This window comes from Equus caballus, chromosome 4, assembly GCF_041296265.1.
Source record: "Equus caballus isolate H_3958 breed thoroughbred chromosome 4, TB-T2T, whole genome shotgun sequence".
In the NCBI taxonomy this organism is placed as follows: domain Eukaryota; kingdom Metazoa; phylum Chordata; class Mammalia; order Perissodactyla; family Equidae; genus Equus; species Equus caballus.
The window spans coordinates 78,532,260-78,555,417 of NC_091687.1; the positions used below are offsets into that span (position 1 = coordinate 78,532,260).

Consider the following 23,158-nt stretch of genomic DNA (forward strand, 5'->3'; position numbering starts at 1 on the left):
TCGTCGTCTTGTAAGTGTCAGATGAACACAATTTAATATGACAGGTCTTTAAAATGTGCTTGAAGGGTAATGATGGTAAACACAGTCAACTTCTTTTGGGCATCTGCTTATGGTAAAGGCTGTCCAGGCATGACTCTCTGGAAACCTCGTCAGCATTTTCGTTCCCTGATCTTGTCAGCCCTGAAGTTGTCATTCTCAAAACCATTTCAGTTACAAAATTCCACGGGTCACATGCACCATACCACATAGGAATGTTATTCCCCCTTGTTTTCCTTATCTGCACAGACACATTTTCTTGTCTTCCACTCACTAAGGTATTTTCCTCCATCTCCACCCAGTAGATACAGGATGCTGCCAGATTGTCAATCTTCTTTTTAAATCCCTTCAGATCCTGAGTGAGAAGAAAGCCTCATTCCCTAAAGCTTCTTTATATGGAGGGGACAGTATCGCAAAGGAATCACTTTCTGCGGCTTTTGCTATTGCAAAGATTCAAAACTTGCCCAAGGACAGCAGTCCCACCCGGTCACATCAGATTTCAATATGGCAATAAATGCCTTGAAAAACATGCATTTTAAACCTAAAATTTATTGAAAGCCATCATTCTCCAGGCACTTACCAACTACCCCTGAAGGTGGTGGCCGTGAAAATCACTTGATCAGGCAAAAGCCTTGCTTGGTCTTTTCAAGAATTAAAGTTAACTCAGTGACAGCTGATCCTGCTTTCTTTACTTTACCCTCCAGAGAGAAGCATGGAATTTATTAACTGTGAGCATTTGTTGGAAGATACAGAAAAAGCTCCTTTGAGACACTATTCCCCTCTGGCCAACTGCTCTAGAAAGGCAAACCTTCTCGGTGGGTGGAGACAGTGAGCTGGGCCCACCCCTCTTGCCTTCCAACAGCCTGTCATGACCAGGAGGAGATGTGCCCCAGGATGCTGGAAGTCAGAGAGAACAGGGCATGCTGTATGTGCAGCATGTGGCCGCAGTCCTGGGGCCCCCAGGGAGGGAGAAGGGGCTTCTGATGAGACAAAGGCCACATGCCTTAGGAATACCTCCCCGAGAAAACCCAAAGACCCAGAGTCCTTGCAGAGCCAACGGAGTCCTTGCAGGCAGAGAGGTGGATGGCAACCTTCGCTGGGGTCATGTGGGAGACGCCCAGTCGGCACTCTTGGGGGCCTTGCACGTGTGCACATCCAGGGCCTCCAGGCAGTCCTGACAGCGCACAGCACAGCACCAATGGAACTTACACTCACACTTGGTCATCCGGGTGACACGGGAAGTGTCGTAGCCTCTCCCGCAGCACATGACTTCGCAGCTGTCCATGCCTCGGGAAGTCAGGTTGCACACGCGGCCTGCTGTACCCAGGGAGCCTAGAAGATAAGCCAGGGAGGCGTCACCAAAAAGGTACAAGTGGACTGCAACATGCCTCGAGAGGAGAAGAGTTAGGAGGTCATCCTCTGGGACGGGGCCCTGACTCCACCTCACCACAGCCTGGGGCTGTACCACCAGTTCTGTGGGCCCATGTAGCGTGTGTCAACCCTGGGAGCCAACCACAAGGAGTGCAGTGGTGCCCAAAAGGCCAAAACCAGGAAGGATGTTGTGAAGCTTTGGATCTGCGTTGGGCAACCTGACTCCAGCGTTCCCACTTCTGAGTTAGATCAACTTCTCAGATTATCCTTGACTAGCCTTGGATTGATGGATCACCGAATGGGCAAGGATGAGAATGAAAGAAGAATCTATCCTAGTCCCTTCTGTCCTGACCTCAAACCATGTTAAGGAAGCAGTGGCCAAAGTTAGCTCTCTCAGAACTTGTAGGGGTGTGGAACCCTCAAAGAGAGGGGATTCTGTCTCCCCAGTCCTGATTCCACTGGCTTATTAGAAGAGAGGAGAATTCTGGTTGTTGAAGGGGAAGTGTGGGCATCATTTGTGTAAGACCTTGAGGAGGGAGCAAGGCCCAGCCTGGTTAATCTTTCGTACTGCAGTCTAGTGGGCCATCTAGATGTGTGTGAGGCATCTGGTTGAAGTCAAGATTCTAGGTCTTCTATGAACAAAGCTGGCATAAAAACCCTGTTAGGAATGACCAGTGGAACACTGTTTTAGTTAATTAGGGTGATGTTTACTAAATTGCAATTCATATTCATATATTTGTTTCTGAAAAAAGAATCTCAAAGACAGGAAGCCTCTTAATTTGTTCTATCCCCAGGTAAGCACCCAGAATTCTTTTACAAGAGCATTATCAGACAACAGAACCAAGTGTAGGGGACATTTTTGGAGAGTCTGCTCAGCTTACAATCATCCTTCCTGCTTCTTCCTTCTGCACAGAGATGGGCATCTCATAGCCATGTTGAATGACATTACCCCACTTATTGGTGGCAAGTGATTGGACCAGGGGTGGGCACCTGACTTGCTCCAGGCCAAGCAGGTAGATTTCCTTGGGGATTTGTGATTTTGATGGAGACAGTCTTGCCAAGTATAATCTCAGTAGCCATTGGCAGCCATGTACCATGGTGAGGTCTGAGGACTAGAGGAGCTCCACAGAGAGACAAGAACAAGGCAGATGTACAGAGACAGTGAGGAGAAGACATGGAAGGAGAATGCTGCCCAGATCCTGGACTATTTTCTTGTCCTGCTTCCACTTCTCCCTGAGGCCTGGCTGCATTCCGACCTTTGGTTCTTAGAGACTCTGTATCCTTATAATAAATTTCCCTTTTAGCTTAAACCACTCCAGTTTCTATTCCTTGTAATCAACAGTTCTAAATAATTGACAAACCTAGAGAAGCTAAACTCTTTATTAAAAAAAACAAACATAACTTTTATCAGGTTGAAAAAGACAGTGACTTAATTCATTTTCCGTTCCTCCATCATTTAACTAGGAATTTCTCCCTCTTTATAACTCCTACAGTGCCTCGTGACTCTCTCTGTGTTTATCACAATCCACACTGTGTTCCAATTATCTATATAAATGTGATGTTGCCCTGCCTCTCAAGAATGACCAGGGAAGCAGCCAGGTTCAAGCAGGGCACGGGGTCGAGAAGAGAAGAGGGTAGGGCAGAACTCTCTCTGAGTGATCAGGCCACTGACAGCAGGAAGACAAGCAGGGGAATTTCACGAGGACAGGAAGGATGGCAAAGGGCCGGGGTCAGGGTGGTGGGTGGGTCAGCCAGGGATGGCCCAGAGCCTACATCGTGCTGAAGAAGCAAAGGATTAGAAGAGGCAGCAGTTGGGCCTGGATTCAGGGCAACCATCAGGACAATGCTCAGAATTACTGAGTGTGCAAAAAGAACTCACTGCCAATGCTGCCTCTTAATAGCATACCCATTTATTTAGTTCAATAAACATGTAGTGAACACGTGTAAAACACTGTGCCTGCTGCTTGGAGTTTTTGGTGGTGGCGGTGGGAAAATAAAATAATTAGGATTCAGTTCCTACTCTCAGGGAACTCATAATATAATGAAGAGATAAACAGGTAAAGAGAGATTTCCACTACTTCAAGATAATGGTTCCATTTGCTGAAGACCTGCTATAACCCACCGTAGAGTTTTGTGCACAGCACCACTGCAGACAAAGCTCAAAGACAGGAGAGTGAGGTTATTCAGGGCTTGGGCAAATTAGGGTTCAAATCCTAGCTTTGCCATGTATCAACTGTGTGACCTTGGGCAAGTTACTTAACGTCATTAAGCTTCAGTTTCCTCCCATGCAAAACTGGGATAAAAACAGTTCCTTCCTCATAGGGTGGTGGTGAGGATGGGATGAGATGATGTCTGAAAGAGCCTGGTATAATAGGTGCTCAATAAATGTTAGCCATTCATTCACTTAACAAGTGTTTGAGTGTCCACCATGTGCTCCCACAGTCTGGGAGCTCAGGATATATCACTGAACAAAACTAAGATCCTGCCTTGAGGAGTTTGTGTTCTAGGGGGAGGGAACCAAGCACATTATATTAATGATATTTATTAGTATCAATATTAATAGTAAGCAAATAGGATTCGAAAAAGGTTGTGAATGGCACAGTTTTACAGAGGAGGTGGCATCAGAGATATGACATGAAGGACGAATAGAAGATTTGCAGGGCAAAATGGGGTGGAAGGCATTTCAGGCAAGAGAGCACCTCCCGGCAGAAATTCAGAGGGTAAGTTCACAAGACTGTGCAAATTCACTGTGGCTGAGGCACAGGTGTGTGTTAGGCAAAGAGCATGGAAAGGGAGGTTGGAGCAACCGGCACAAGAGTCTTCCTGCCTTGCTACCATTTGGATTTTATTGTACGATAGGTGGTGAGCCAGTCCAGATTTTTAATCAGGAAAGAACATGTCAGAATGATAAGTCTAGAAGAGTGGCTTGGGGCAGGGAGGTATCCTTGAGGCTGTTGAATTAGTCCAGGCAAGAAATAACGAGTGGAGACAGAAGTAGCGTAAATACACAATGGGTGGAAGAGGGAGAGTCAGCAGGACTTGGTGACTCGCTGAAGTGGGGGGTGGGTGGTGGCGGGTGTGAAGTAGGAAAAGACTGCAAAATGTTCCTTTGGTTCAGCAGTGAGGAGGTAACTGATGCCCTTTGATGAGAACTGCTTCAATGGAATGATATGGATGGATGCAGTGGATTGAAAAGTGAATGGGAGGAGAGGACCAGTGGACAGTGAGTGTAGGCAATTTTCAAGAAGTGTGGTGATGAAGAGGATGAAAAAGCATAAGCTGCAGGAGTGATGAGGCTGAAAGTGGGACTTCAAGGTTATTTTAGGCTGTTAAGTTTATTGGTGGTTTGTTACGCAGTAGTAGCTATCTGACACAATTCAGTAGGTTTTCACTTATATAAAGTACAAAAGTGGGAAAAACTAGTCTATGCTATCAGAAGTCAGGGTAGTGATTCCTCTTGGAGGGTAGTGAAAAGGAGCATGAAGGAAGCTTCTGGAATACTGGTCCTCTTTAGGTTCTTGATCTGGGCATAAGTTATATGGGTGTGCTCATTTGAGATAATTCACTGAGCTGTACGCATGTGATATATGCACTTCTCTGTATGCATTTTATATTTCAAAATCAAGAAGAAGGAGAGGGAGAAAGAGGAGGAAGAGGCCACGTACACACAGACCTGGAGATGTATGAGGAGCAGAAAGGTGTTCAACATGGCTGGAATGTAGCATTCAAAGGGGAAGGTGTCAAGAGAAGAGGCTGGAGTGGTGGGTGGAGGCTGCACTGTGAAAGGCCTTATGTAACAGGTTAAGGGGTTTAGACTTTAACCCAAGGGCAATGGAATGCTACTGAGAATTTTTACACAAAAAGGCACCATAATTTGATGTGTGTTTCAGCAGGATCACTATGGGAGTTGGGGTCGAATGGATTGAAGGGGGCCAGGGTGGGGGCAAAGAGACAAGTTAGAGACCCATACAGTCTCTGGGCAGGACACGATGTGGCCTGGATGAAGACAGTAGTGGTGGGAATGGGAGAGGTAAATGGACCCGAGAGAAGTTGAAGAGGCAGGAGCAGCAGGACATGGTGATTGACGGGATGGATGGCTGAGAGGTTGAAAAGAGTTGGGAAGTACTCCCAGGTTTTTGGCTTGAGTGACTAGGTTTATGCTAGTGACATTTCCTGAGGTGGGGAACAAGCGGGGAGGGCCAGGCTTTGAGCAAAGACAATGAGTTTAGTTTTCAACATGTTGAGTCTGCTGTGACTGTGGGTTGACCAGGTAGAAATGGTCAGTGGAAATCTTCTCTGGGACTCAGGAGAGGGGTCAGGACAGAGACGCAGATTAGGAAATCCTTTGCCCAGAGGTGGGAAGTGAAGCCATGGGTGGGAAATGAGACCCCCAGTGGGTGTGGAAAGCACTCCCACTGCCATCCCAGAGGCGACTCTGAATTTTGACCTTTTTCTGTTTTGTTCATAAGCCCTGCACACTAATAAACATTCTTCACTTCCACCGACATGCATTTATCAACATACGAATACATTATCATGCAATCAGAATCCTTTATCCTTCCTGGGCTGTGGGCCACAGGGGACCAGGACCAGGAAGTAAAGTGTCTCCTTCCTGAATCAGGCTGTGGGCCATTTACCAACACTGAACTTGGTCTTTTTTCAGTGGCTTGAAGCCTAAGGAGGTCTCAGTTGGTGGTCTAACTCAGCCTTGAGCAACGATCATGGTGGTTTTTGTCCTCCGAATACAGAAAACTGAACAGGACTCTGAACAGAAGGATTGCTCAGTGAAGTGACCTCAACACGGTCAAAACTCCGACAGGAGCAGACAGAGCGATGGCCACCGACAAGTGCTTAACTCAGAAGAGGTTTCAGTGAAGGAGACAAAGACTCCAGCAATGAGTCGGATGTCTTAGGAGTTCGGTGTTTGGTGGTAGAATGCTGGGAAACACGATTAACCTGAACGTACCACTCTCCTCTGGCTGCCCACAAGGCATAATGAGGGCCCAGAAAAGGGAGATGAGAGGGGTGTTTGAAGGTTGAGAGCCACTGATGTCAGAACAGTGGTGAGATCATAGGCTGGAGCCGTAATGGGCCCCTCTGAGGTATCAGCGGCACCTGGAAGGGGCCACCGAGAGGGGAAGAGCAGGCTCTGAAGTCTGGGGAGAGGCTGCGGCTGCACAGTGATGGACTACCAATTGGCCCTGTTTTGGGGTTTGGATCTCATTAGATCTAATGACAGACTACAGGGCAGAAAGGCAGTTTTGACACTCATTGCCATTTGCTCAAAACCCAGAAAACAGCATTTCCCGAGCGCAGAAGCTACACAAAACTTACGGGTATTGCTTTCCTTTATAGGAATTATAATAAGGACTCACTATTATTGATAGAAGTAGGGCTATGCTGTCTGGGGGGCTTTCTATTAGCCTTTCCAAAACAGAAAGCATCACCATTATTCTTGAAAGATAAGACTCAAACTATGCATTCGTGTGTGCGCATGCGTGCATGCTTTCTGAAAGGGAGCCACTGAGTTCTATGATCTGCCCACTTTAGTTCTGAATATGTGGGACATAAACTTTTAGATCTTTTTCTAAATAATATACTGACTTATCAACTAATGCGTCACTGCCCCGCCCCTTCTGAGCCACAAGAAGATAACTTGGAGAAATAAATCCAGCTACACCCATCACCCCTGAGCCCAGAGGAGCAATCTTCTTTTTCGCATCTTCAAAGACATAGAGTTGAACTAATCTGTCCTTTCTTTTCTTCTTTTTTTTCTCACTCTTCTTTTCTTTCTCCCCTCTACCTTCTTTTTCATCCTTTTTCTCTCCTTTTTCTTCACAATTGGGACCAATATTTATGGAGTACTTACATGGACTAGGCCCTGTGATAAGCACTTGCCTGCATTATCTCATTTAATTCTCATAAGTTTATAAAGTAGGTACTATTACCATCACCATTTTGGAAATAAGGAAATGGAGGGTCAGAGAGGTCAAGTGACTTGCCCAAGATCACACAGCCAGCAGGTGGCAGGGTCAGGATTTGAAACCAGGCTTATCTGACTCCAGAGCTCAAGCTCTTGACGGTTGTGATATTTAGCCTTTGGTAGAGAGCTCCATCCCGGTGCCCTGCCAGGCCCCAGACAGTAGGCTCATGGGTAACAGAACATGTTTGGGGCTTTAGCATATTTCCTGTTTCATCAAATGAAGAACTTGCAAAGGTCCCGACATGTAACTTTTTTGGAGGGGACCTTTGTCTCCAGTGCATATGCCGAAGAAGATTAAAACACCTAAGGTTACATGACAAAGTGAACAAGGCTAGTTAACATGGTGTCAGTAGCTTACACTGCATTGTTCTTGTACTGGTATTCCCGTTGAATTCCTGTCACCTTTTAGAGGAATGAGTCCAATTACTTGCAAAACCAAGACGCACATGTCCCAAACACTTGTGACCTCAAGGTGGTTTTAATGTATGTCACTGATGGGGCCACGGCCGAAGACTCTAGGAAGAGCCCTCTCTAAGCAGAACTTTCTGGTTCAGGAAAGTCTGTAGCATCAATTTGTAACTCACCAAAAACGGAATGTCATAGCCTGATCACTTACCTAACTCTCCTCCAGACTTCATTTTAAGACACTCTGAGCCATTTCCAAACACCAAATTGATCTTTATGAGTCAAATATTTGTATCGTACATATCTACAAAAGCATGTGTGGCTGGCTCTAAAAATACTTCAAAGGAGAAATTTTAAAAGTATTTTTGAGTAATGGCCCTATCTTTAGTTTCCCAAATTGATATGTTAACATATCTTAACAATGTTAAAAGGATACATACATATCTAGTTGCTTCACACTTAACGTTTGTTTAAAAAAATCATCCATGCTGCTTTATAATGTTATCTCTTACCACATTCTGATTTACTCAGTTCACCTAAGAGAAGTGACAAGCTGGAAGTTCTTTTCCCTGACTTCCCTTTGCCTTCCATTGTGAAGTGTGCCCAGATGTGTGGTCGCCTAAGTACACATCCCAGTCCCCAGATAGAGTATTGCAGACTCAGGCTCAGCGAGCCCAACCTTCTTCTGTCCTCTTCACACCACACGGTCACGAGGTCATCGCCCTAGACTCAGTGTCCGTAAGATCCAGGCAGTCTGTAATGTCTATGCCGTGGGAAGGTGTGGGTTGCAGCCAGATCTACCTTTCTCCTCTCCACAGGTGGTGTCCTCGCCCTGACTCGCACAAGGGCTCACAGAGGCATGGAACAAGGAGGATGAAGAATTGGAGTTTCTCAATTGCGTAAGTTTGAGACCACTTAACGCACTTTTGGCGGGGCACCACTGAGGGAACTTTACAGAATCGAGCATCCCATCCCCAGAGCTATAAAATTCATAATGGAGTCAGGGTTCCCAGTGCAAAAACATTTCTGTCTCCACCGACATGCATCTTCCTGACAGCAGAGGAGGACGGAGGGCTTTTGCTAATAGTTCCCAGACCCATGCCTCTGGGACATGGAGGAAGGGCGCGCTCTCGCGCTCTCGCTCCCTCTCTGTGGATGGGCCTGTGTCTTTGGAAATTCCTGCCACTCCAGGCTGACAGAAGCCCATATGTTGACCATTAGGGCATAAAGCAAGATTCACGTAAGCACGTCATCCAATAGACTGTTTCTCCTCTGGTTGACTTACATGTTGTCATTAATGACACAGATTTATCGAGGGAAGAAAAGAATGTTAAAGAGCAAATGTTAGAGACCGCACATTCATCTACTTGCAAGGCTTACCCCTCCCTTGCATTAAGGACTGCAAAGCTGAATCTCAGAAAGACAATACCTCCACTGATCTCAGGTGATTTTATTCAATGCTTTCATAATAACTAGGAAAGGTCTGACTGGCACAGGAAAGCATGTCCCGCTAAATTAGCAAATCCTATCATGAAATTAAAGTTGTTGAGGTCAGACTCTTCAAGGCTTTCCATATCTGGCACTAACTAGCCTACCCAAGTTGTTTATTTCCCACCTCTACCTTCTAATCAGGCCATCTTTTTACCGTCCCACTGAAGTGACTTTCTGATGTCACAGCCGTGTAGACTCCTCATAAGAGTTAGTCTCATCTGATGCACTGGACTTTCCTCTCACTCCTTTACTTATTTATTTATTTATTTTGAGGAAGATTAGCCCTGAGCTAACTGCTGCCAATCCTCTTCTTTTTGCTGAGGAAGACTGGCCCTGAGCTAACATCCATGCCCATCTTCCTCCACTTTATATGTGGGATGTCTGCTAGAGCATGGCTCGCCAAGCAGTGCCATGTCCGCACCCAGGATCTGAACCGGTGAACCCCAGGCCGCCAAAGTGGAACGTGTGCACTTAACCGCTGTGCCACCAGGCCAGGCCCCTCTCACTCCTTTAGATTGAGTCTTCTCATCCCTCAACATTCAGCCCTATCCAGCACCTTCCTTGGGGCTCTCCGTGTCTGCTCCATGCCCAGCCGGCTCCTTCCTAAGTCCTACAGTGCATGGCATGCAATGGGGCTCAGACATTGCTTTGAAATGTTTGATGATTTCTCGTGCTTCTTCTCTCCCTGAGGACAGGGGTCAGGTCTTACCTCTCTTCTATATACTGCATAGTGCTCAGGTGGTCAACATATATTTCCTGATTTATTAAATATTAAATTAAAGACAATTTCTTAAAAATTAAGATCAGCCTTCCCTTGCAAAAGGAGGGCACACTTCTCTGGGGAGCAGTCCCCCAGTGCGGGAACTATGGTGAGAGTAGATGGGGAAAAGCCTGGTTTCTATTCAAATTGTCTCACCTGATATAAGAAATACGGCACATTTCTAAATGATAGAAATTCAAAATGACAACTCAAAGGAGTTTGTGGCATCAAGTTCAGTTTCTGTTATTGCAAACTTAGAGTAAAATTAATCAACAATTCATTCATTTATTTATTGATTCATAGGAACCTTAGGAATTTCCAGGTGAAATACATATCTTAAGAGCCCCAGAGAAGTTAATTTGTCCATGGCTATCTAATTAGTAATCAGTAGAAATAGTATTAGGTAGCAATGGGCATCACCAAAGTCTGCTGACCTTAATGCAGGACTTTTAACCAGGAATTTGAAATTTGCATAGCTTTAAAGAAGAGATTTACCACACCAGCACAAAATAGGTTTCATGGGGAAAGCTTAAATGAAGTAAGCAAACATATTATTTTAAAGTACTTTAACCTCATTCGTTTGTTGCAGCATATTAATATGGTAATTGGAAAGAAATTTGTTCTATTTCAAAAAAAGGTGTATTTGATAGATTCTTTGTTAATAGTTCAAGTTACGTCAAAGACTTCAACGTAAGAAAATGAAAATTTCCTTCTCTTTTTTCTGAAATTTTCGGGGTTTTTTGCAATTTTCAAAAATTCCATCTGATTGCCATTGTTAATTCAAATTAGGGCACTTTGTAGTATATCTTGAAAGTATAAAAATTCTAGCAAGTCTATATTCTGAAAGGTAATGCAGATTACAGATCATGCCTATAGATAAAACAGCATTGGATGTGAAAAGTATTTTGCTTATGTTAACAATGAGATCAGATGAACTAACCAGTAATCCTACTGATAGTAGTAAATTAAAAAGGCCCCAAAGAGTAAAAGTACTGAGTATTTGGTGGCAGCTAAAAGCAATAAATATAGTCTGCATTTATTTGAGACTTTTAATATCATCCAGGGACATGGGCAGCCAGCAACATCTTAAGCTCTGTAAATGGTCCACTAATGCACTTGAATATGAGGAAAAATTCCATTTAACACTTAACTCAAGCTTAAATGGGAATTTTCATAGGCTGTGTATTATAAAGGATTCAGCGATGAGTGAAGATGTGCTTAGTAATTACCTGTCAAAGAAGCCAAGTTATCTTTAAGCAGCAATGTAAGAATTCATCTAATATGGTGAACCCCTTTTATGTTGTTTATAACTTGCCACTCAGGTCAATTCAACACATGCTTATATACTAGGTGCTGAGGATCCAGTGGTGAACAGAGTTCCTGCCATCATGGAATCAGAGTCCAGTGGGACAAACAGGTAACAAATAAATATTTAAACAAATTAACTACAACTGTGGCATGTGCTACGAATGAAAGAACAAGGCTGTCTGAGATTGGTCCTTGATACATTTTAAGGGGACCTGGCGATGCACTGGACATGGAAATGAGATAGTAGTGTAACAAATGCCTTGTGGGTTTATGGCTTCACTAACGGAGTGGATGGCTGTGCCATTTTCTGATAAGGGGAAGCCTGAGGGAAACAGGTTTTGGGAGTGGGACAAATCAATTCAGTTTTGAACAGAAGCACGTTGATAAAAATTTGAGCAATCCGAGCGGAGCTGTTAAGCAGGGAGTTGGATACAACATGAGAGAGAGGACACAGATGTGGACTGAGATAGCAGTTAAAGCCACAGCAATGGAGGAGACCACCCAGGGAGAAAGCACAGAGGCAGAAGAGGGCCCGGATTGGGCCCTGAAGATCTTCAAAATTTAGAAACAGAAGAGGAGAAGCTAACCACTGAAATTCAGAAAGACCAGCTATTAGGGCAGGAGGAAAATCAGAAGAATGTGGTGTTACAGAGGTCAAGGAAATAGAGTATTTTGGAAGGCGGGATGGGCTAATTGCACAATACGCCACAAAGAGTTTAGAAAGAGGGTCCACTGGATAGTAATTAATATTAATTATCCAACATAACCAATAATTGCCTAGGAAAATGATGACATAAGCCTCACCAATACATTTTTCATATCATTCTCTCCTAGTCTAGCAGTGTCAGCACTTTTTAGATATCAGTTCTTGAATTTCTACAACAAATCTCAATGCAGAAAGGAATGAATAACAAATTCTTTAATTTTCAAAATGACAAATATAAGGTAAGACCTTGTGATAGAGCAATGGAGTAAGGACTGAAACCTAAGAAACACCACTTTCCTGTTCGGGCTCCAGGGTCACTCAGCACCCAGCCTGGGTCCCATCGCCTACCTGGCCCATCTACAAGGACTAGGAGGCCTATGAAGCCATGAGGACAAGGGCTGAGTCTGTCTTCCTCACTTTGCATTCCTGAGGCTTATCACAGTGTTTGGCATATAGCAGGGGCTCAATCAATATTTGTTTCATGAAGAAATGAGGGACCTAAGATGTACTTGTGGGAACTGTACAGTTAATATCAAAATCAAGTCCACCCATTGCTATTGGCCGACATGTTGTTCCTGTATTTTGAGTCAGGTCTCAATCACAGCGTTCAGAGGTTCTGCAAACCAGGCCATACCACAGGGCATGTCTAAAACGTAAATCTCTGTAAACCATGGCTGGGATTGCGTTCCCATGGGTCCTGAGCTGTTTGCTAAATGTGATTTATGTGGGAAAACCCATGATACCTGAGCGCTTACACCATTCCCAGCCTGCAGCTGTCAGCCAGGTATCCAGCTTTCAGCAGGCAACGAGTTAAGCGACTGTTGAACTCCATTTGTTTTTTGAACTTGACTGGAGAAGAGGTGGAGGGTTGCTTGTTGATGAGGAGACCTCGGGGTGACCTCTGGCCTGGGTCAGGGTTTTTACATCATAACCAGTGAAAGTGGCCTGTGATTAGGTGCAGACGCTTCTCTGCAGAGGAGAGCGGCATTCCTTGGTCAGAGATGAACCTATCTCTAACTTAAGGGCTTCTTTGATTTACGGATGCCTGGGGCAATAACCAGAGTAGATAACCACAGAACCACAAGCATACCCACTGCAGAAAGCCCAGTTCTGAGATCTAGCCTCCAATTTAGCCTGCAAAATGTCACATGCACAGCATCACACAGTTGTACGTACTCTTCAAATCTGAGGGGAGTATTTATAGCCGAACATCAGAGCACTCACTTTCTTCAACTGAAGACTAGAGGGAAACATCCTTTGGTGGTGTTGCCATAAGAATATCTTCCTTAATCAGTTTTTGAGCTTATCCTTTCTTGGAAACCATTAAAAACATTAACACTCCGTGAGTTAGAGGCAGGGATCGTCCCTTCTTGCGGGGTCTCAGATTCTGTCACATCTCCCTCCCTCCACAAACAGAAGTTAGGAGCTACTGCAGGATGATTCTGAACCACACACATCTATGACTGTTTTGACTAACTTGCTAGGGTGCATACTACAGAAGTTTCTAGAAGAAAATGACCAGGCTAAAGCCTCATCTTTAGAAGGCCATAGATCACACAGACAACTACAAGGCCCTCAGCAGCTGTGTGGGTGGAAGCAGGCTTTCTCAGGGAAATGTGCATCCCATACACATGCCTATTTGTACCTTACTCCAAATGCCAAGAACGGAAAAAATCCTCTGTCAACCATCTGAACTTTTGCCTACATGATATCAAACACCCTGAATCATATTTTCACTAAAACAATCATCTGATGGCCAACAGAATTAAAAAGAAATATTGCAAAGTTTGCATGGACGATTTTGGCATTTTCTTAGGCTCAGCTAAAATGGGCATTAAGTCAATTCAGATAATTTATGAATAATCTAGGAATCTTAATCGAAATCTTATTGAATACATTGGACCTGGGTATTTAAAAAAAAAACAAAAACAAGGTGGCTCCTGCCTAATCAACACCAACCAAGAACTATATTCACATCTTTTTCAGTCATATAAGGTAAAATGAGCCTAAAAGAGAATAGAAATAATTTAAGAGAGTGAATAAATTATATAGCTTCCCTCAGAAAGTCCACATCTGCAGCGGTGTGCCTTGTGCCTGGTGCATCTGGTGGCAGAGAAAAATGGTTAAAAGGATGGACAGGCTCAGGTTCAAGTCCCTGCTCTGCCTCTTACCAACCAAGAGTCCTTGGGCAAAATCCGTAAGCTGTCTGTCAGAGCCTCCGTTTCCTCTCCCATAAGATGGGATAATAATGTACCCACTTCACAGACTTCCCATGAGAATCAACGAGAGACAGTAGATCAAGCCCTGAGGCCTGGCAGGTACTGCAGATATGGTTGCTAGTTTAGGATCAAGAAGCAGAATTGAGCTCTAATACAGGGAGTGGAAAAAGCCAAGTGTGCAAGAATAACTAGTATCCTGAAGAGGCATCAGGGATTAGGTTCAGAATCTGCTCCGTGGAGAAGAGAAAGTAAAGGCTTTATGTCATTGAATATTCATGACGCTGTAAATGGTCATCAAGCATAACTGTTTACTTCACTGTGCAAACTGCTTCAATCCAAAACACCAGAAAAGATGTCCTGGGGAAGCAGGTCCTCCTACATCTGAAATGAGGTTTTTGCTTCACAGGCCTTTTCACATACATGCCCTGGGAGATAGGCAGGGACAAGTGGGTCAAGAGCACAGGCCATGGGGTCAGACAGCTGGACTTCCGTCCCCTCCAAGGCCAATGAGATCTTGAGCTGGTCATTCATTTTCCTCACCCATACAATTGGGATGATGATATCCAGGGCTGCTTATCTGACTTCAAAAAATAAGATGCGAGGGGCCAGCCCGGTGGCACAGCAGTTAAGTGCACACGTTCTGCTTCGGCGGCCTGGGGTTCCCTGGTTTGGATCCCAGGTGTGGACATGGCACTGCTTGGCAAGCCATGCTGTGGTAGGCGTCCCACATATAAAGTGGAGGAAGATGGGCACGGATGGTAGCTCAGGGCCAGTCTTCCTCAGCAAAAAGAGGAGGATTGGCAGCAGATGTTAGCTCAGGGCTAATCTTCCTCAAAAAAAAAAAAAAAATTAATTAATTAAAAAAATAAGATGTGAATTTGGTTCTTGGTTGGTGTTCATCAACCAGGAGCCACCCTTTTCTTATTCTTTTTTTTTTTCAGTAACCAGTTCCAACGCACTGATGTCATAGGGCGGCTCTGAGGTTTGAATAAGACCGAGTATGCAGTGATTGGAGCCCAGTACCTGGCTCACAGGAGTCAATATGTAGTTCCTAAAATGATACTGATATCCACATGTCCTATGTGAGGAGGTTGAGGCTAAGCAGCTAGTTAACAGCAGAGGGGAGCCGGACCTCTGGGACAATCCTGTATCAAAGCACAGGTTTCATGGTAATTGGGTCGATACTGTGGCCTGACAGGCAGGACGACTTGTTGGAGGTCCCAAAGCATGCCAGGAATGCAGCAGGGCACAGCACGTGGCCCTCTTGCTCAGTAGGTATTCATCCATAGGCTGCATGTGCAAACCTGCTAAAGTGCTGCAAAGAACTAGCTCATCAAACCATGAAGGAAAGTCAACCACTCGGGGACACAGAGAGGCTCTGGACTTCTGGTGACCTTCCCTGGTAATTGTGACTCTTGGTCAACCTCATGCAAGGACCTGGCTGCCATCTGCACTATTTTACTTATTCTTTTGCAATTAGTCTGGAATGAAAAACAAACTTAAAATTTAAATTCGAGGATGTTTTTCCTGATAATGGAGTCCCTTGCTTTCTACTAAGTCTGACAAGTTGGCTTGAGTCAAAGTTGGCTGTGGACTCCCCAACACCTCCTATACATGGAGGCTTGTACAAATTCTTACTTTGTACCAAAGTCTTTGCAAAGACTGTGCTAAGCCTGGAGTTCAGTGCTGACCAGGAGGGGTGAGAGGTGAACAGCACATGCATACAACACACAGGTGGGAACAGCTGTGGTGAGGCGGGCTCTGAGTGAATTCAAGATGGAGGAGGTGACATCTGCAAGGGAAGGGTGTGGCTTTAATAAAGGAACTGCCTCTTATACAGCTCTCATCCACTGCCCACCAACAGCCGAGCCAGTGGGGATGAATTCTTGCTTCCTAGTATTTGGCAATTTCTGAGCTTACTGGAAAGAGTAAACAATGAGGTATGGCAGACTACAGAACAGGCTAACTTTAAAGTCCCGAGGACACCCTCTTCCACAGTCACTGAGGTGGGATTTATAAGGGGGACCGGTACATTGCAAAGCTGTGCTCCTCTCAGCTTCAGGATCACAGGAAAGATGTTGGGTTGCTATATATAGCGTACATTAGTCCACTAATTAGAGTTCTGTCCAGGCTGAAGAATTTTGCTAATCTGCATATTTTGACTTTTTGCCACATACATTCTTGTTGGGTTCCCATTTCTGCAGAATCTGCACATTATCAACCCATTTCTCCAGTTGCTTAAGAGAGCTCTCTGTGCACTTGAAATTCGACTGATAAGAACATGAGCTTTGAACCCGAAGGCAGCAGGCTGCGCTTATAGAATTGGCAGGCTGAAAATACAGAACTACATTTAAGTTGTGGAGTACTGGTCCTTGGAAGAATTAGGAGTTGTGAATAAAGTGTTTTGAACTTACCTGCATCCCGGTCCCTGATACAGTAGTCTGGAGAATTCTCAAAATACACAAGGTCATTTTTTGTTGGCTTCTTAAACTTCTTGTTAGCCACAGTGAAACCAGTGCCATCCTGGTTCATGACAACCTGGATGGCCCCATTGTACTTCCTCCAGAGATAATCGCCCGTTTTTCTGAAGTCGGCCATGGCCAGCCAGCACGTCCTCAGAGTGCACGAGCCGCTCACTCCATGACACTTGCACTCTTGTTTCAAGAACCGCTTTACAGCCTGCAGGAAAGGATGGCAAAGTCAGTGCAGGTGGGCGCAAGCGAGTGACTCGTGCTACAACTTTCCTTACCTCTGAACGCTCACGAAGTGACTGAAGCCACGGATCCTGGGGTTTAGGACTGGAAGGTGTTGGAGGTCACTTGCAGGTCACTTCAGCCGTACAACAGCGGGCGGGGCATAGACTGTTGGGGGGCAGTGCCTGCCTGCGAACCCCATTTAGCTATCCGTATAACAAAAACCTCACTAATTTTAATTTAATAGAGTTGCAGGGCCAGTTGGAAGAGTGAGGGAATGAATTAGAGTACTTTCCAAATAAATACAGCTTTATTATATTAAAAGTGTATGCGATTACTCAAATTAGATTAACAAAGTAACTGCTAAGCCCACATCTTTCAATAAGCCAATATTAGCGATTGTTACCATTTGTGGGGTGCTTTCCATGTTCCAGGCATTGCACTAATGCCTTCTACACACCATCTCAATGACCTGAATCTTCACAACCATCCTGCGCCTGCCGTACTTATGTTGCAGATGACTGAGGAGCCAGACTTAGAGAGGTTAGTGTACTGGTCCAAGGTTACACAAGTGATATAGGACAGGGCCAGGGTGCACTGGAAAGTCGGCTGGTGACCCTGAGGATGACATTAATTCTGGGAGATGATCACTTAGCTCTGGCTGAGTCATTCAGCTTAGGTGACAGAGCAGAGCTTGCTCTGTTCTTTCCTAAGAGGGAAGCAAAGGAAAGCAGGACAAGCCCATCTTGGCTAGCTCCCAGCACAAAGAGCCCTCGCTGTGCGCTGTCAGCCTCTGCACAGCGGAGGCTCCCAGGGGCCCGGCACTGTCGAGGGAGGTTTCTGCTTTGGTCTTGGATTAGCCTGCAGAGCTGTGCCATCGCCAAAGTGATTCTGTGAATTATCCTGCCCTGGTCCATTTCTCCTTGACTCGCATAAGTGAAGAGTTATTAGCACTCATGGTCCTCACAACAATCCTGAGGTACTGTTCTTCCCATTTCACAGATGATGAAACCAGGGATCAAGGAAGTAAGATGACTTGCCCAAGCTTCTGGGCCAGGATGTGGAATGGCCAGACGTAAACCCAGACTCTGAAGTATTTCCAACTCAGAGGTTGTGCAAATAAATGGGTTTCTTCAAAATATTTCCTAAGAGCATATTTCCTTTTTCATATGATTCACGCTTTAACAACTGTCATTTTTTTCCTCCCCCAACAGTTGGCACTAATCTCTTGTTCAATCAGTTTTCCAAATTACTGTAATATTAACAGAAATTTTTGTTGCTCAAGGGAGATCACAACTGACGATTAAAGCTTGCCCCCATCGGATCCCCAAAGCAATGTGACACACAGGGCTGTAGGGAAGAGGGTACGCGCGTTTGGGCCTTGGGTCAGTCACAGAGCAGAGGAGGAGAAATTTGCCTGCTGTGGGCCCCATCCTCTTGATTTGCATCTCCAAGACAGAGGGTATCTGGGGTCAGGGGCACAGGTAGAAGGGGCAGTGAACCCCTTGATGACATTCTCCAAGGTGGTACTCTGAACAAAATTCTTAGGGACTACTTCTAAGAACTCTAGGTGGTAGTTTCAACCCTCTGCCCACTCCCTGAGATTCTGATCTAACTGGTCTGGGTGTGGGATGGGGTGGGTGGGTAGCTCTAGCATGCAGCCCAGATGGAGCTCCCTAAAGCACACATGCTCACCCCTCCCCCACCTCCCCCCAAAACACACCCGTAGACCAATATTCCAGGCTGCCTCTCTCCAGCGAACTGCGCCCTGGTGCTTGAATCTGGTTTTGCCTCTTCCAGACTCAGTTTCTGACCCAGGCTACACAGTAGAACCAAGTGTGCAGAAATGTACTTCATTCCAGAAAGTCAGACCCAAAAAGCATCTGAGAGCTGAAGACGTCATGGTGGCTCTAGGTTGTGAATGCGCTCACACCCTTCTCACTTTGGGCCTTGGCACCCAGGTGTTTGTTGTTTTGCCCCTCATGGCGGTCTGTGCCTTGTTATATTTGAAATCTATCCTCTTCAGCATGAGATGCCTTTGGAGAGCAAGGACAGAGAAGTGAGCAGGAGGAACTTCTTTAGTTTGGTCCTCCCGGTCACAGGGACCTGGGCAACTTTAAAGGCTGTCTTCGAATGAGCTCATTTTCTGGAACTATACTTCCTCTTGTGCCCCCAGCCCCATATCTTTATATTCTGGGTGTTTAGTATGAGGCTCACTGGGTGACCTGGACGGCAGGCCTCTGTCACAGACACAACTCCAGGAGGGCCATCTTTGCTCCCCCACTCTGTCGCATGGGGGTCCCACCTGTCCAGGAGATTTCCCTCCCAAGCTCTCAAGAGGGCCATACAAAACTCACTCCATGCCGAAGTCTTGGGACTTGACTATGAATAATCATTCTTCAGAGCATATTCCTTTTAAAGTTGGACTGTTTATTTATAAGCAATGCTCCCAGCTTTAAAAGTGACAGGAAATATTACTGCCCTCCCTATCTAATGCTAAGTTTCCAAGTTGCAAACTTCAAAGTCAGTATTTTTACATGATTAATTGAAGGATTTGCATATTAATTTAAAAGTGGATCTTAATAATACATCTTATGAATCCTTATAAATACATGGGCGGTGGTGCACACTGTTCATCGTCGTCATCACGCATTCTTGAACAGCCATCCCTTTCTTCCTGCCTAAATTTTGTTCAGGTGTTGGGAAGCCACGTGCTTCAGAAGTGGCCAGGCCTCGCTCTAACCTCAGCACAGCCCAAATCAATAATAGTAATTTCACTGTTCTGGTACTGATTTTTTTCAGCAGCAGGCACGTGATGATTCAATTTGGGCCAATGTGATGTTAGGAATAATCTGTCGGGGGACTTGTAAGAAAGGATTCTTCACTCTTTAAAATGGACACATGAAGAGAAACATCTTCTGTCTGTCTTCTGGATGCAATTTTCTGCAGCAGCCCCGTTGGGACATGAGGCAGCCAGTGTGAGAGGAGCAACAAGCTGCAGACATTGGTCTTAGGAGATGGGAAGAACTGGGTTCTGGAGGATGTTGTTGAACTGCTTGAATGAACCCACCTTGGCCTTGCCCCGCCTCCAGACTTCCTGTGACCCAACATAAGTTTTCCTCATTATTTAGTGCCCCCGGCACTTACAACTGAAAGTATTTCAACTGGTAGCATGGCGCCAATCAGTTCTTGAATGTGGATTAATCACAGGCTCTGACAATTTACCCCTTGGGGGAAAGTGAGACACCATCTCTGGTGTTGGGTTTGCTCACATCTCCCGCCCCATTATTAACACACAGCCTGTTCAGTCCTAAATCACTGTTCGGGACTACCTCCACCTCTTCTATTTACTGGATTTGCAGACTTGAAATTCAAATCCTTAATCTTGAAGAGGACAACACCCTGCTCAGTTGGGAGGCAGAGGGAAGAGGACCTAAGCCTAGGTGGCCTGATTTAGATAGCAGTGAGGTAAGAATAAGGAATAGGACTGAGAAACTCACAATGAGGAGCCCTACTTTAGAAGAATTCCAATACTCAAATGTTTATAATAACATTATAACAATAACAACCACTTACTATGTGCCAGGCTCCACCCAGGTGGTTGACACACATTATCTTATCTTATTACCACAAGTAGGCAAAGTAGGTTATTATTCTCATTCTATCATTATGAAAACCAGAGCTCAGGGAGGAAAGTAAAACCCCTAGAGTAACCCAGCTAGACAGAGGCAGACTAGGATGTGAATCAGATATGGCTCACTCCCAGATCTGCGCTCTTTCTAAAAACACATTTAAGATCCTAATATAAATCACATTGTGATTTTCTCAACTTTTGAGTTATGCATTATCTGTTTCCCTCCATTCTTTTGAATAAACCAAGAATTGACTGGATAATATTATAGACTTATATAAGGGAGGGAAAAAGAGGTAGCGAGAGAAGTGGTGGGAGGGGGATTACATTGCATCTTCCAAACTAATACTTATCAAAAATCTATTAATAGGCCACTCATAAAAAATATAAAGACTAACAAAAAGACAAAAAAACTTTTCAGCTTCACTGGTCATCAGAGAAATGCAAACTGAAATAATGCAACACCACTTTTTTTTTTTTTTGTCTAGCAGATTAACAAATAGTAAAAAGATTGATAATATTTGATGTTGGTAAGAGTTGGGGAAAGAGGTGCTTTAATAAACTGTTGGTGGTGAGGAGGACCAAGGCTGCCCCAGGGAGAGAAGCCCAAGGCGTCCTGCCCCACATACTGATCCATATCATCCTCCAGGAAGCAGAGGACGTCCTGATCTCATCTGATCTGACTCTCATCTAAAGTTATAGGACCACCCGATAACCAGACCCCACCTGCACTGATACCATTTTAATGACATTTTCACATAATCTTTCCTTTGTCTTTTAAAGAGGTAACTCACATACCTATGCCTTAAATTTAGCCCTACCCTCGACTCATGTTTGCAGCTCTTTACTGCCCATGAGTCCTGTCCCCCTGCTACTCCACGCTATTCTCTAAATAAAAGAGCACTACTGTCAGACCTTGAGAGTCCAAGAAATCTTTGTTTCCACTCCTCGGCTCGCCAAGCCCGCATCAGCGGGAGAGTAAATTTTACACCATTTAAATGGAAAGCGTTTTTGTAATACCTGTCAAATTTTAAATATACATATTGTTTGACCTTGGTGATCCCACTCTGGAAATATTTGCGTAAGTTTTGAACGGATGTTCATTGCAGCATAATTAGCAATAGCAAAATGTTAACAAAAAACCCAAATTACATCAATAGAAAAATGGTTAAGCAAGTTAAGGCGTATCCTTAATAACAGAACATTATGTGGTCTTTGAATAATGAGGTTGATCAGTCCTACCAGCACAAAAGAAAGTCAAGTGGTAAAAGCAAAATGCAGACCAATCTATGTGGTATGGTCCCCTTTTCAAAGGGCTGCGTGTATATGTATACATAGAGGAGGAAGGGAAAGAAGGTTCTTTTACAATCCGGCTGAAGTCTGAGGAATTGCATGGTCTAGAAAGAGGGAAAAACAGAGTCAAACTACTCCGCACAGCGAAAGAACAGGAATTGGGGACTGTCCCTGGCGCCTGGAGCGAGCAGCTCAGTGGTTCTCATTCTGGCTATGCATTAAATTCATCTGGGGACCGTTTCCCTCACGCCGACGCGGCTCCTCCGCAGACTGAATCAGTCAGAACCTGGGCTGGGGGTGGGGCCCAGCCTGGATGGTACTTCGGGTCTCAAATGCTTCTAATAAGCAGCCAGGGTTGAGAACCGCGTCCAAAACCGGGAACACAGCGGAGGTGGAAAGAAGTCCCCGCCCCATGGCCAGAGTCCGGGGCCCACGGAGGACCAGAGCAGGTGAGAAATGCCGTGGAGGGGGCGGCATTACATTTCTAGGAAAAGGGCTATCTGATTATTGAATTAGAAGTTGAGTCCTACCGTGTGTCTCGAAAACGTCCTGGCCTCCAGGGAAAAGTTGCGGCAAGCAGCAATTTGTGCTAGTGCTTCCTTGGAGGGAATGAAAGACGGGGGTGACCAGTAGAGATCAACCTGGACAGGTGGGTCCTGCGTGAAGGGCTGCCCCTCCGGGGTCTCAGGGAGGCGCTGGGTGAGGGGCTGGTGGGCTTCCCCACACAGGCCGCTGGTGGAGCAGTTGCCGACCTTTTACTTGCCCGGTAAAGTGGGGAGTGAGCAAAGCAGAGGACCTGGGGACATCCCAAGGGCTGCCAGACAGACTGAGGCTTTTTGTGTTTGTTTTTTAATTATTACTTTCGTATTTCTTAATTAAAGAAACGTGTGCACATGATTTTAAAAAAATCAAATAGTCCAGAAAAGATAAGGGTGAAAAGCAATGGCCCTCTGCTGTATCTTCTCCTCCCTCTTTTCCCCCCTCACCTCCCAGTCTGCACAGCCCCAGAAGTGGTCACTTTTAATGAATTCTTTTAACTCTTTGGGTGGTTACCCAAATCTTTACAAGTGGTTCTGTGCTAGCTGACAGGCGACTTTGTGAGGAATAGAAAAAAGCATCCCATCCATAAGACACTTACTTTTTGGACGTCCACCAGAAAATTGCCATAATTACTGGACAAATCCACAGCAAGAGTATGGCGAATGGAGCCCTCTGGAGGGGTGCAAGGCAGTGTTGGCATGACTAAGTACAGCAGCTCTGCA

General features: G+C 45.1%; 1 protein-coding gene across 1 annotated transcript in view; it reads right to left on the bottom strand.

The window, feature by feature from the left end:
* Positions 1-240: 240 nt before the first annotated feature.
* The window catches only part of WNT2 (Wnt family member 2), a 42,462-nt gene continuing 19,544 nt past the window's right edge, over positions 241-23,158 (bottom strand). Inside the window, 2 exon segments of the mRNA NM_001114150.1 lie at positions 241-1,368; positions 16,694-16,958. Coding sequence (NP_001107622.1) covers positions 1,139-1,368; positions 16,694-16,958 — 495 coding nt within the window. The 3' untranslated portion in view covers positions 241-1,138.